Genomic DNA, 12,907 nt, shown 5'->3' on the forward strand with positions numbered 1-12,907 from the left:
TCTTGCCCTAGGTGTCTCTGCCATTTGCCTGTTTCTCAGTCCTATCTTTTACTAAAAAGCTGTAATTATATGTATGGTGCTTTCCTGAGTCCTGAGAGTCATTCTGGAGAATTATTAAATGTAACCCCTTAATTTGCAGTTGGCTGGGCAGTTTGCATTGGGAACATCTGGGACTTAGAGCTGACAACTGAAGTGGGAGCACCTAATCCCTATAGGGTCTGCACTATCTCCAGGAAGTTAGTGCCAGAAGTGAAATGAATTGTAGGGCACCCAGTTGGCATAGAACTGATGTAGTAAAAACAGTCATCATCAATAGAGTTTAAGTTCTAATAAAGACACTCGATAAATCTGCTGAATAAATGTTAATAAATTAGTTATACAATTTCCCTGCAAAACAGAAAAATATCCCACTGTTTATGAAACTGAATTATTCTATTCAATAAAGCTGCTATAACCCATTGAAAGACAATAAAAGCTTTTGTTTCATTTATATAAAAAATAGCATAAATGTCATATGAAGTAGAGTTAATAGCAAACTTTGCAACTGCTATCCTTAGAAATGTCTGCTTACAAGGTTGGTTCTTAGCAAGTTATCTAGGAAGTTAAATTTTGGGGAGGTGAGAGATCGAAGATGGCTGCCGATGGGAAGGCAGGCCGCAAGATAGTGTGTGAGAGAATGAAAGGAGAGTGTATGGACTTACGGGGAATGTCTATTTGTGAGTGAGGGACAACTATATTCTAAGGGACTGTTGGACCGGGCTCCCCTGACTGGGCAGCCTCCACTGATGACGAAATCTCTCATGGAGTGACCGGCTCTGCCACAGAGATGGCGCCATCTGGAAGGGAAGAGTGGCTGTGATTGGAAGCCTAGCCTTACCTTCAATCGGGAAGAATCCGATACCTCCCGGGACTCTACAACCACAACACCCAGGGACCAGCTGCGAACCCACTAACACTGGGTCTCCAGCAGCGGACTAGGACGAGCTTTGCACCTTCTCACGGAAAGGTCAGATTTCGCCCAGAGAAAGGTGAGGTCTGTGATCCAGGCTGGAGGAAGAAACGCGCACAGCGGGATCTAGAGGTTCAGAGAAAGTCTGTGCCCCACAAAATCCATGGCCATTGGGGCTAGCGTAGTCCGCGAATGTGTAAGGAGGGGGGGGGCGCGAAGTGGTCCACCGGGCTGCTGACAGAACTCTAGAAATCAACCCATTGCTGGGCTGGGCACAAAAAGGCAGCCTGAAGCTTTACCAGTAAACCGGCTGTGCTGTGGCAGGGGGAAAGACGTGAACAGAGACGTGAGCAGAGTTGCGCGCAGTGCCGGGGCGAAAAAGTCTCGAGTTCTTGCACTTACTCTGGCTCTTATTTCTCCTTAAATCCTTGCTTTTGCTTACTAAGCCCAGTACATAGGATCACCCAATTAAAAACACTCTCAGAGACTGCAGGGCAAAATTGTTTTTGTGGAACCTGGGGATCAGAACGGGGAGAAATGATCAGAAAACCAAGTATGGGGCAGTCCAAACCCCCAAACCAGTATTAAGTGCATCAGGGAAAACAATTCTAAATACTGGGTAGAGAGGACTTATATCCCCGGATGTCAATACAGAAACACTGCCACCCGGGAGTTGAATCACAAATTGACTCTTGTGTAAATACAACCACAGGCAGGCTGAGTAACAAAGAAATACTGCCTGCTTGAAAACAAGACTGTGGCTTACAACACAGAGGGGCTGTGGAAAGCAGGGAACTTCAATACTGTCCTGACTACCTAACAGGAAACAGCCGTGCCAAACAGTAGAGGCAGTGAATGACCTTCACTACTGCACATTTTTATTTTTTATCTTTTACTTAAGAAACGAAATTTTTTGTCTCACTTGATTTTACCTTTTTAATTATTATATTTTTATTTTTAATCAGTATTATTATTACTACTATTTTATCTTTTTTTAAAGTTTCATTTTATTTTCTCTTTATATTATGTTGTTTTATTTTGGGATTAGTGTTCTACATTCTATTTTCATTTTTCCTTTAGCATCATTTTACTCTATCTCAACTTTATCTTTATGCCAACACTCTCTTCCTCACTATTCCTCTTTTGTTGTACTGTTTCTCGTACCCTATTCCTGCTTTAGATTTTCCCTATTCCTTCTTCTTATCCCATTAAAAATTCATCTAACTTATATATCTCATTTCCGATCCCCTGCTCCAAGTCCATACACAATTCTCTTTTCTCTTTCTTCACTATATCAATTTTTTCTTCTCTTCCTTTTTTATGTTTTTGTTTTATTTTGCCCTTCTTTCTCTCTGTCCTATTGTTGTTAGTTTGACTGTTGATTAGATTGTTTTTTTTTGTTTGCTTGTTTGATTATTTCTCTTTTTTTTGCTTCTGTTTTTCCTCCCCTTGCTTGTTATTAGTTGTTGTTTGTAGTTTCCATTCATATCTGGGTGTTAGTTTGCATTTTTTTGAATTAGTTGTTGTTCTATTGGCGTTTTCTCCGCATATAAGTAGTTTTCGCCCCCCTTCTTTTTGATTCTTTCTTTTCTCTTACTCCCCCCCACCCCCCTTTCTCAATATCATCTTTGCACTCTTTTATTTTAATCCACTAATTCTCTTTTCTCTGGTGGTCACCTTTATTTGGGGTTATTAGTATAATGAATACATTTGTGTTCAGTGCCTTGTGCATTGTGCCTTGTTATGTTGTATTTTGTGCCTTTAAGTCAACGCAGGAGAGAGAGAGCTACATAATCAGACACCTGGAGAGGAGAGATCATGGGGAGACAAAGAAACAGCCCGCATACGAAAGAAAAGGAGGCATCACCAGAAAAGGAACTAAACGAAATGGAGAAAAGCAATATGTCAGAGAAAGAATTCAGCGAAATGGTCATAAGGTCTCTGAAAAGGTTGGAAGACAAATTCAACAATATGTGTAAGAACCAAGAGGAAATCAAGAAGAAATGAAAAATGACATCACTTTAATAAAGAACTCAATAGAAAGCATCAACAGTAGACTAGAAGAAGTGGAGGACCGCATCAGTGAGCTAGAAGACAAGGTAGGAAAAAATACCCAAGCAGAGCAGCATCTAGAAAAAGAACTTAAAAAACAGGAGAGCCTAAGGCAGTGATGGCGAACCTATGACACGCGTGTCAGAACTGACACGCGTAGCCATTTCTGATGACACGCGGCCGCTGAGGCGGCTGCATGCCGAGGATGAAACATTTGCTGCTCCTGAGGATGAAACATTTGCGAAATAATGTTTTTTTCCTCACAGTGACACACTACCCGAGTTATGCTCAGTTTTTTGGCGAAGTTTGACACACCAAGCTCAAAAGATTGCTCATCACTGGCCTACGGGAACTTTGAGACAACACGAAATGAAACAACATCCGAATAGGGCTGTCAGAAGGAGAGGAAACTGAGCAAGGAATAGAAAACTTGTTTAAAGAAATGACAAAATCTTCCCTGATATAGAGAAGGAAAAACACAAGTCCAAGAAGCTCACAGAGTCCCAAACAAAATGAACCCCAAAAGACTGACGCCAAGGCACATTATAATTAAATTGGCAAACAACGACAAAGGAAGAATCTTAAAAGCAGCCAGAGACACCAAGTTACCTACAAAGGATCCCCCATCAGACTAGCGACTGATTTCTCAACAGAAACACATCAGGCCAGAAGGGAATGGAATGAAATATACAAAGTCATGCAAAGGAAGGGTCTGAATCCAAGAATACTGTACCCAGAAAGGCTATCAATCAAAATTGAGGGTAAAATCAAGAGCTTCAGACAAAAAAGGACTAAGGAAGTTTATCACCACCAAACCAGCAATGCAAGAAATGCTAAAAGGTCTGCTGTAAAAAGAAGAAATAGGAAGCAAAGAAGGAACACAGGCATAAAAAATAAAAATGGCGACAAACAAGTACCTATCCTAGCTAATAATAGAGTAACATGTAAATTACCATCACTCCGCTACGGCCACGATTGGGTGGTGGGAGGCTGGGGGGCGGGACTCGGGGTGGCCTATCCGGCCATTGAGAGGCACGGATCCGCTGCCACTGAGGGGGGCTACCCTGCTGTTCAGAAGCGCAGGGGGCGGTGCCTCTCAAGGCCAGATCCGCGGCCGCTGAGGGGGCCTGCCGCGGACACCCAGCTGCGCCTCTCAACAGCAGGGTAGCCAGGTGTCCGCGGCAGCCCCCCTCAGTGGCCGTTGAGAGGCGCAGGGGGCGGGAGTAGCAGCTGGTTGTCCGCGGCAGGCCCCCTCAGCGGCCGCGGATCTGGCCGTTGAGAGGCACAGGGGGCGGGAGTCCCGCCCCCTGCGACTCTCAACAGCAGGGTAGCCCCCCTCAGCGGCCGCGGACCATCAAAAGCGTGGGAGCTGGGTGCCTGTCTGCTCCGGCACCAGGCCTTTCAGAAGCCTCTGCCGAGCCAGAGGCTTCTGAAAGGCCTGGTGCACCAGCGGACAGGCACCCAGCTCCACCGCGAAAAGCGAAAGCGTGTAGGGGACCCTACACGTGCATGATTCAATCATGCACTGGGCCTCTAGTCAATAATAACTTTAAGTGTAAATGGATTAAATGGCCCATTCAAAAGACATAGGGTAGCTAAGAGGATAAGAAAAAAATGACTCATATATCTGCTGTCTACAGGAAACCCACCTCAGAATAAAGGACCCACACAGACTGATGGTGAAGGTTATGGAAAATGGTATTTCAGGGGAATGGAAATTAAAAAAAAAAAAAAAAAGATGGGGTAGCAATACTTATATCTGACAAATTAGATCTCAAAGTGAAGGACATAACAAGAGATAAGGAAGGCCACTTCATAATACTAAAGGGAACAATCCAACAAGAAGATATAACTCTGGTAAACATTTTCGCACCCAATACAGGAGCACCCAAATACATAAAAAAACTCCTGGAGGGTATCAAGGGAGAGATAGACAGCAATACATTCATAGTAGGGGACTTTAATACCCCACTAACACCAGTGGACAAATCCTCTAAACAAAAAATCAGCAAGGAAATATCAATCCTAAATGACACGCTAGAGCAGATAGAATTAACTGACATCTTCAGAACATTTCACCCCAAAGCCACAGAATATACATTCTTCTCAAGTGCACATGGGTCATTTTCAAAGATAGACCATATGTTGGGACACAGGCAAAGTCTCTTCAAATTTAAGAAGATAGAAATCATATCAAGCATCTTCTCAGATCACAATGGCATAAAACTAGAAATCAACTACAATAAAAACAACCACCTGGAGGCTAAATAGCATGATACTAAACAATGACTGGGTTACCAGAAAGATCAATGAAGAAATAAAAAGCATCATGGCAACAAACGACAATGAAAACACAACAATCCAAAATCTATGGGACACAGTGAAAGCAGGCTTTAGAGGGAAATTCATACACCAAAAAAATTAAGATACTGAGGAATGAACTTAACTAAGGACGTAAAAGACTTATACTCAGAAAACTACAGGACATTGAAAAAAGAGAGGAAGACATAAACAAATGGAAGAACATACCATGTTCATGGATTGGTAGAATCAACATCATTAAAATGTCCATACTACCTAAAGCAATCTATATATTCAATGCAATACCTATTAAAATACCAATGGCATATTTCAAATATCTAGAACAAACTCTCCAAAAATTCATCTAGAATAAAAAAAAAAGACCCTTAATAGCCACAGCTATCCTGAGAAAGAAGAACAAAGTTGGAGGGATCACAATTCCAGACATCAAGCTATATTACCAAGCCACGGTTCTCAAAACTGCCTGGTACTGGCACAAGAACAGACATATAAACCAATGGAACAGAATAGAGAACCCAGAAATTGACCCAAGCCATTATACTCAATTAATATTTGACAAAGGAGGCAAGAGCATACAATGGAGTCAAAACAGTCTCTTTAATACATGGTGCTGGGAAATTTGGTCAGAGACATGCAAAAAAATGAAACTATATCACCAACTTACACCATACACAAAAACAAACTCAAAATGGATAAAAGACTTGAATGTAAGACGGGAAACCATAAAAATCCTACAAGACTCCATAGGCAGCAAAATTGCAGACATTATGTTGTAGCAATATCTTTACAGACACAGATCCTTTTTATTGGGGGCTGGTCACATTCCTGACTTCCATAAAAAAAAGCAGGTGTTCAGCATAAACCAAATTGTTTGTACAAATAATTCAGGCACAGTGAGGAACTCATCATTTTGGCTGAAGTTTTTTATCAGTGTAGGAAATCGTTTACTATTCAGTTCATAAGTGTCAACCAAGAGCCAAACTTGTAAACAGGCCTTTCTAAGGTAGCAATAATCTAGAATGGTAGATTTCAAGTGAATTATTCTTCTTGTTTCCAATGCCATATGCCATCCAATCATGAGCAACTGAAAACTATGGAAGGGCAAAAGATCCTTCAAGCAGAATGTTTATGCTCACTCCCTCCACATACATACTAAAAATAACCACCCATAAACCACAAATTCCCATTGCAGTTAACAATTTATATCCCAGTATCTGGGTTGATCCTCACAACAATCCTGACAGGTAAGAAAAAACATCTCCACTTTATGAAAGACATACTTGGGACTTATTCTCAGAACACTGAACATGGTATCCTAGATTTGTTAGCACACTGTTGTTGTTTTTTTTAAGCACATTCGTATTCTCCTCTAATTATCACAAGAACCTTGCGAAGCATAGCAAATATCATTGTCCCTTTTGTAGGTTAAAAAAAATAGAGGCTAAGAAAATTTAATCCATTTGTTTAAGGTCTCATAGCTACTAAGAAGCCCAAGACCAACTCCTAATGCATGACCCCAAGCATTCAATAAATATTTTTCCAACTGAAATGATACAATTCTAGGGGAAAATTCCAGAATTAAAGACAAAATGTTTAATACCTTTTGCACTCGGATGTCGAGTGTGACTCGACACGGTTAGCAGCGGTAGCAGCTCGAGAAAAAAGCAAGCGAGTACAAAGGGTTAATCTGACCACTTTCTTTGCTGGTAGCTTTAGTTATTAGGGCAAAGATTATACTTAGGAACACTTATCCTATATAATAAAAGCCTAATATGCTAAGTGTCCAGTCGTCCGTTCAACCAATCAAAGCGTAATATGCCAAGGCTACTCAACTGCTTGCTATGACGTGCACTGACCACGAGGGGGCAGACACTCGGACCGGTAGGTTAGCTTGCTGCTGGGGTCTGGCCACTCGGGACTGAGTGAGACAGGCCGGACATGCCCTGGAGCCCTCCTGCAGTCCCTCCCCAGGTGGCCAACCTCCTTCGTCCCTCCCTGGCCCCGATCGTGCACCAGTGGGGTCCCTTGGCCTGGCCTGTGCCCTCTCACAATCCGGGACCCCTTGGGAGATGTCAGAGAGCCGGTTTTGGACCAACGGTGGAATGACCGGTTGCTGTGATGTGTACTGACCACCAGGGGGCAGATGCTTATGCGGGCTCATGGTTGGCGAGTGCAGCAGCGGTGGTGGGAGCTTCTCCCGCCTCCATGGCAGCACTAAGGATGTCCCCCAAGCGCTCCAGGATTGTGAGAGGGCACAGGCTGGGCGGAGGGACCCCCCCAGAATGCACAATTTCAGACACTGGGCCTCTAGTGATTCAAATATTTACTTAACATCTCTGTAACACCATGTTAAGTGTAAAGTACGATTTAAAATGTATATCGCTTGCCTTATTTTTAAACAGAATGTTCAATATGGTTGGCAAAAATCAGGTACATAAAAGTTTAAATACCATTTAGTAAATCATACTCAACTCTGTAGAAAAGATAAAACAGTATGATGAAGGTGGGGTTATTCCAGATAAGACTAGGTGAACATGGGAACATCTTTTAATGCAATACACCCCATTAAAGTGAAAATCCATACAATCATCAACAAATGCAAAAATGCATTCAATTGAATTCAATATCTAGTTATTATTAAAGAACTATTTTCTTGTAAGAAAAATTACCCCCCCACACAAAAAACCCCACACGACAACATATTTAATGGTGCAAAATTTTAAACATTCCTTTTAAATTCAGGAACAAGACAAAGACATTTACAAGACAACTTCTAGTCAATGATGTGCTACATTTCCTAGCCTGCACATTAGGATAATGGAAAGAAATAACGGATGTTAAGATCTGACAAGCTACCAGGGGCTACATGGGGAGCATGACAAGCTCAAGAGTAATCATAGAGGATGGTCTGATCATAAATTCCTAGCGTAAGCCATGGTGGATAGTTCCATCTCAAGCCTATAGCCTCCTTCCTTAGCAAAGATCAATCATTACCTTAAAGTGAGCTCTGTCCATTGTCCTTATGCATCTAGGGCAGTGGTTGGCAAACTGCAGCTCGCAAGCCACATGCAGCTAGCTCTTTGGCCCCTTGAGGGTGGCTCTTCCACAAAATACCACGTGTGGGCGCGCACGTACAGTGCGATTGAAATTTCATGGCCCATGTGCAGAAGTCAGTTTTCGGCTTTCAAAAGAAATTTCAATCGTCGTACTGTTGGTATTTGGCTCTGTTGACTAATGAGTTTGCCAACCACTGATCTAGGGTAATATACCAGAGTAATTCTTTTCTAGACCCTTGAAGGCATCACAGCAGGCACCAGAGCACAAGACCATAGAACCCCTCATTGCTATCTTGATCCCCTCATACCATCACTCTATGCTGTAAATGTTAACTATCCTGTACCCACTAATGTAAAAATAGGCTTCTCCATTTTGCTTTTTATCCAATCTAGAGATTTCCCTACTTTGCTTTCTCCTACCTCCTTGATCCATCATACCATTAATGGATTTCATGTAATCTTCCTTACATCTTTTCCTTTGATTCTCATGTATGGGATAGGCTGCAAAACTGCTTCTCAATCCATTGTGATTTTGTTTCCAGGCATGTTCTCAAAATTTTGTCTCAAATAAACTTTTAAAAAACCTTTTCTATAGGCTGTACATTCTTTCCTCAACAACCTTTCTGTGCCTCATTGCTCATTAGAAAATGGAAATACTAATGCCAACCTCGTAAAATCATTGAGGATTAAATGAGTTTGAAAAGTATTTAAAAGATGACTGCCGGTTAGTACTAACAACTACTATGTATTATTATAATCTCAGGATGTATGGTAGTGTGTGTGAAAGCAGCAGGAAGATGCAAAAAGGGGCATGCAAATATTCATTTTATTCTCAAAAATAAACTTTTTATATATTTAATGTTATAAAATCTATGATATATTCACAAAACATATTTGGGTAAAAGGCCTGGCTAAAAAGCCAGGGAGATCAATTAGATTAGCTTATAAATTAAGTCCAAAGTGTCCTAATGTTGACTATGGTTACTAAGAAAATAAAAAAGAACAAGACTATGCTGCCTGTACCATCATTTTTGTTTTCTGGCTGCTCTCCACTAGTGAGTTGATAGACAGCAATTCATTCAATAAATGTTAGTAACAAGAGCTTCTGTTGTTACTCTTAAAGTAAAAGGCTACCATACTTAAAAGAAAAATTCAAATGTATCACCTAAGTCCATGTTACCTTTGAGATTTATATGGTAGCTGCTTCCTAGACTGTGTTATTTGTTAACCTACCTGTTAAAAATCCTTGCCTGGTCAAGGCACCTCCATTTACTATAGCTAACTCCATGCTGGATTTATCAATGTTAAGTATGAATTGTTAATGTTCATAACCCTGAAATCTGAGTATGAGTAGCCTTCTGATTTCATGTGGTAGTTTTAAAAGGTCGTTTTGTGTTGTCACATTTTATGGCCATATGTTTGTTAAACTAAAATGCTTTTTAAATTCTGTTGGAAATGCAGCCTTATTTCTGACATGACAGTTAAAGTATCTAAGCTGTGCCATTTCTTCTGATAAATTAAATTTAGTCATTTTTGTTTTGAAAAATAGTGATTTCCAAATTAGACATTTTGATGTAGCACAGTGGTCTGCAAACTGCGGCTCGCGAGCCACGCCGCTCTGCTGACTACTGAGTTCGCCGACCGCTGATGTAGCAGGTTCAAGGTGATTAGGAAGGTTGGTCATGTTTTGATTTGTAAAGGTGGTAGATATTTAAACCTTAGTGTATTCTTGATATTTAGAATCCACTTAAAGCTGAACTTAGTATATAAAATATATATGCTTTCCTATTAAACATTCTGAGGTTTCTGACCAGGTTACCTTCAAGACCACATCCCAGTACACTGCTCAGCTGGATAGTCTTGGCAGTGTGCAGTCCAACATTTACAGGCATACCTCATTATTTGTGTTTCGCTTTGTTGCACTTCACAGCTAGGTATTTTTTACAAATAGAAAGTAAGACCCTCCCCCTGCAGAAAGATTACTGCTTGTTTTATTGTGATGGTTAGTAACCAAACCCAAGGTATCTCCAAGGTATCCCTGTATAATAGCATTCCTTGCTCAGTCTCCCAGTACAGGTGTTTTAGAGAGCAGCAGAAAGCCTCTTATTCCAATTAAGTTTAAAGAACCACAATTCTTATATAATCTCATCCATCTACTTAGTGACACTTCTTCCTAATAGTCTAATGGTTCTCCTTTTATCTTCAGTTTTACTGACCTAATTCCTGGTTGAATTCCAATTACTTCAGTCATTCTTTCTCCTTAATCATCCCTGACCTCTGCAAACCTGTTACCCTCATTCAGCTGAAACCCTGGCCTCATTAACACAGACCCTAACAATAGTCACCAAAAACTGAAACTAAGGAAAAGTGTGTCTTTATCAAGGTGACTGCTCTCTTTTAACATTCCCTAAACACTTTCCCCCATTAGCTTCTATGAGATAACTTTACCCTGATATTCTCCTGTCTTCTTCCTTCACTATCCAGTCCTTTTTTTAAAACCTACTTTTATAATTCATCTAAATACAACTCTACCCCTACACTACTACTGCTCATCCCAAATTATTTCAAGTTTACTGAAAGTACCTACTCTCTTGGCACATACCTCAAATGCCTGTGGTCCCTTTTTCTCTTCTTGTGACAAGCACTTAGACCCCCTTCATCATCCAGCTTGCTCCATCTTCCCTTCCAGGAAACTGTCTTTAACCTAAGCACTGCTAATCACTGCTCCCTAGGTTATTCCAGTATGGTAGCATTGGTCAACCTCTACAGTGCAATCATCTAATCACGCGTGGTTTCTGTTCAGTGCTTTGCTGCTTCAGAACAGGGATTCTATCCTATTTATCTGTGTAATCATAGAGCCTAAAGGTATGCGAGGCACTCAGCATTTGCTAATTACGAGATGATGGCTCTAACTTGGGCCTCCTCACATTTACTGCTTATTTACAGTATTTCCAAAGCAGCCATTTCCAAAATGCATGTTTGATATTCCAACAAATATTAGTGACTTAACTGGCTGGTGGCCCTCGTTGGAGGCAAAAACAATAATTAAGATCAGCTCCCCGGGTCGCTTTCTGTAAAAGGGCATTTACATGTTGAAGTCAGTAATTAGGTGGGAGGTAGGAAGCGCGAGCTCTGGGTAGGATAAGCACAGAGCAAAGTTACCGGGAGGATGGGAGCGGGGCGGGGGGGGGGGGGAGCCGGCATTGCAGTCAAAGGGACCAGCTTAAACAAGGGCTGGTATGCACTCCAGATTGCGGTCTATTCCATAGCAGCCAATTAAGCCGGCCGGCCAGGGCGCCGACCTGGTTTGGGCAAGATGCCTAGAGGGGCCGTTACACCCACGTGACCAATTGAGCAATGTTTTCGCAATACAGCGTGCGGGCACAGTCACCCTAGCGGGTCCCGGCTGTGCTCCGGGGCTGCTAGGCTCAAGATAAGGGGGCGTGGGAGATAGAAACGGGCCGGGCCTGTTTCAATGGGAGGGTGCAGCCTCGCAGAGGGGCAGGGGGGCAGAGCGGGGTAGCACGGGGCTTCAGGCGCCCTTCGCCGTTCCCCAGGATGCGGTGGCACGCGGGGCCGAGAGCGCTCTGAAGGATGAGAAAAGCAGAGGCACCAGGACCGACCTGCGGCCCAGCGCAGGTCCCCCGCTTCTTACCGAGAACTGAGACCCCGAAGTCGTAGAGACCGAAGCTGCCGCCATCTTCCTGTCTGCCCAGCGGACCCCGCAGCCCCGGAGCGGGCTGGTTCTCCGGCCGTCCTTCCAAATCCGGGAGCCGCCCGCCGAGGGCGACCCTGAGCCGAGCCCCAGGTGGAAGGGGCTGCTGGCGCCGGGTCTCGAAACCCCTACCGCACACCCCCACAGGGACGCCCACGCTGAGAGCGCACACGGGAAGGGCCACACGCACTAACGGGCGTCTGGAACAGCCAATCAAAAAGGCGGGCGTCTTCCGGGAGTAAGAGCGAATCCGCCTCTTCCCCCGGTGACGTCACAAGGTAGCGCGCTGCCGAGAACGCCGCGGCGCTCGTGCGGTGGCTGCTAGCTAGACAGCTCCGAGGGCGAGCCGTCTGCCGGAGGAGAGGTGGGCGAGGGGTCGTTTTGTCTCCTGAGGCACTTGAGTCGAATGACTGTTATGAGTTAAAGCGAATGCGAAGTTCAAACACTGCACCGGCTCTCTTGGACTAAAGGCCAAGGAGGGCGTTTGCTAGACTCCGGGACGTCAGTCCAGGTGAAGTACTCACCGTTTGGCCAATAGCAGATCGAAGGAGGAGGGGCTTGGTGATCTGGCCCAATACAAGTCAAGAGAAGGGGAGTGGAGGCAGAGCGTAAACCTTCGCGAACCCTGGCCCAATTGGGTCCGGGAGCTCGCACCCAAACCTCGGACTGGCAGCTGGAAATCGCCGCGACCCGGGCCTGGGGGCGGGGCGAGTTTAAAGCGGCTTTCCCGCGCCCAAAGCGTCGGGCGGCGATTGGCCGGCGACTTCCTCCCTTTGTGGGAGCTCCCTGCGTCGCCGGGGTTAGGGGTGGGGA

The 12,907-nt window shown here is 43.6% G+C and overlaps 1 protein-coding gene across 4 annotated transcripts in view; it reads right to left on the bottom strand.

The window, feature by feature from the left end:
• CEP57 (centrosomal protein 57) overlaps positions 1 to 12,635 on the bottom strand; it is a 55,557-nt gene extending 42,922 nt beyond the window's left edge. For 3 of the 4 annotated variants that reach the window (XM_054725077.1, XM_054725078.1, XM_054725075.1), the window contains exon 1: positions 12,035 to 12,305. In XM_054725077.1, the coding sequence (XP_054581052.1) occupies positions 12,035 to 12,079 (45 nt within the window). In that variant the 5' untranslated portion in view covers positions 12,080 to 12,305. Of the gene's footprint in view, positions 1 to 12,034; positions 12,306 to 12,618 lie in introns of those variants that run through there. The other variant, XM_054725076.1, reaches the window with a different exon arrangement.
• Between the last annotated feature and the right edge of the window lie 272 nt (positions 12,636 to 12,907).

The sequence above is a fragment of the Eptesicus fuscus genome, chromosome 13, assembly GCF_027574615.1.
Source record: "Eptesicus fuscus isolate TK198812 chromosome 13, DD_ASM_mEF_20220401, whole genome shotgun sequence".
Classification (NCBI taxonomy): Eukaryota; Metazoa; Chordata; class Mammalia; order Chiroptera; family Vespertilionidae; genus Eptesicus; species Eptesicus fuscus.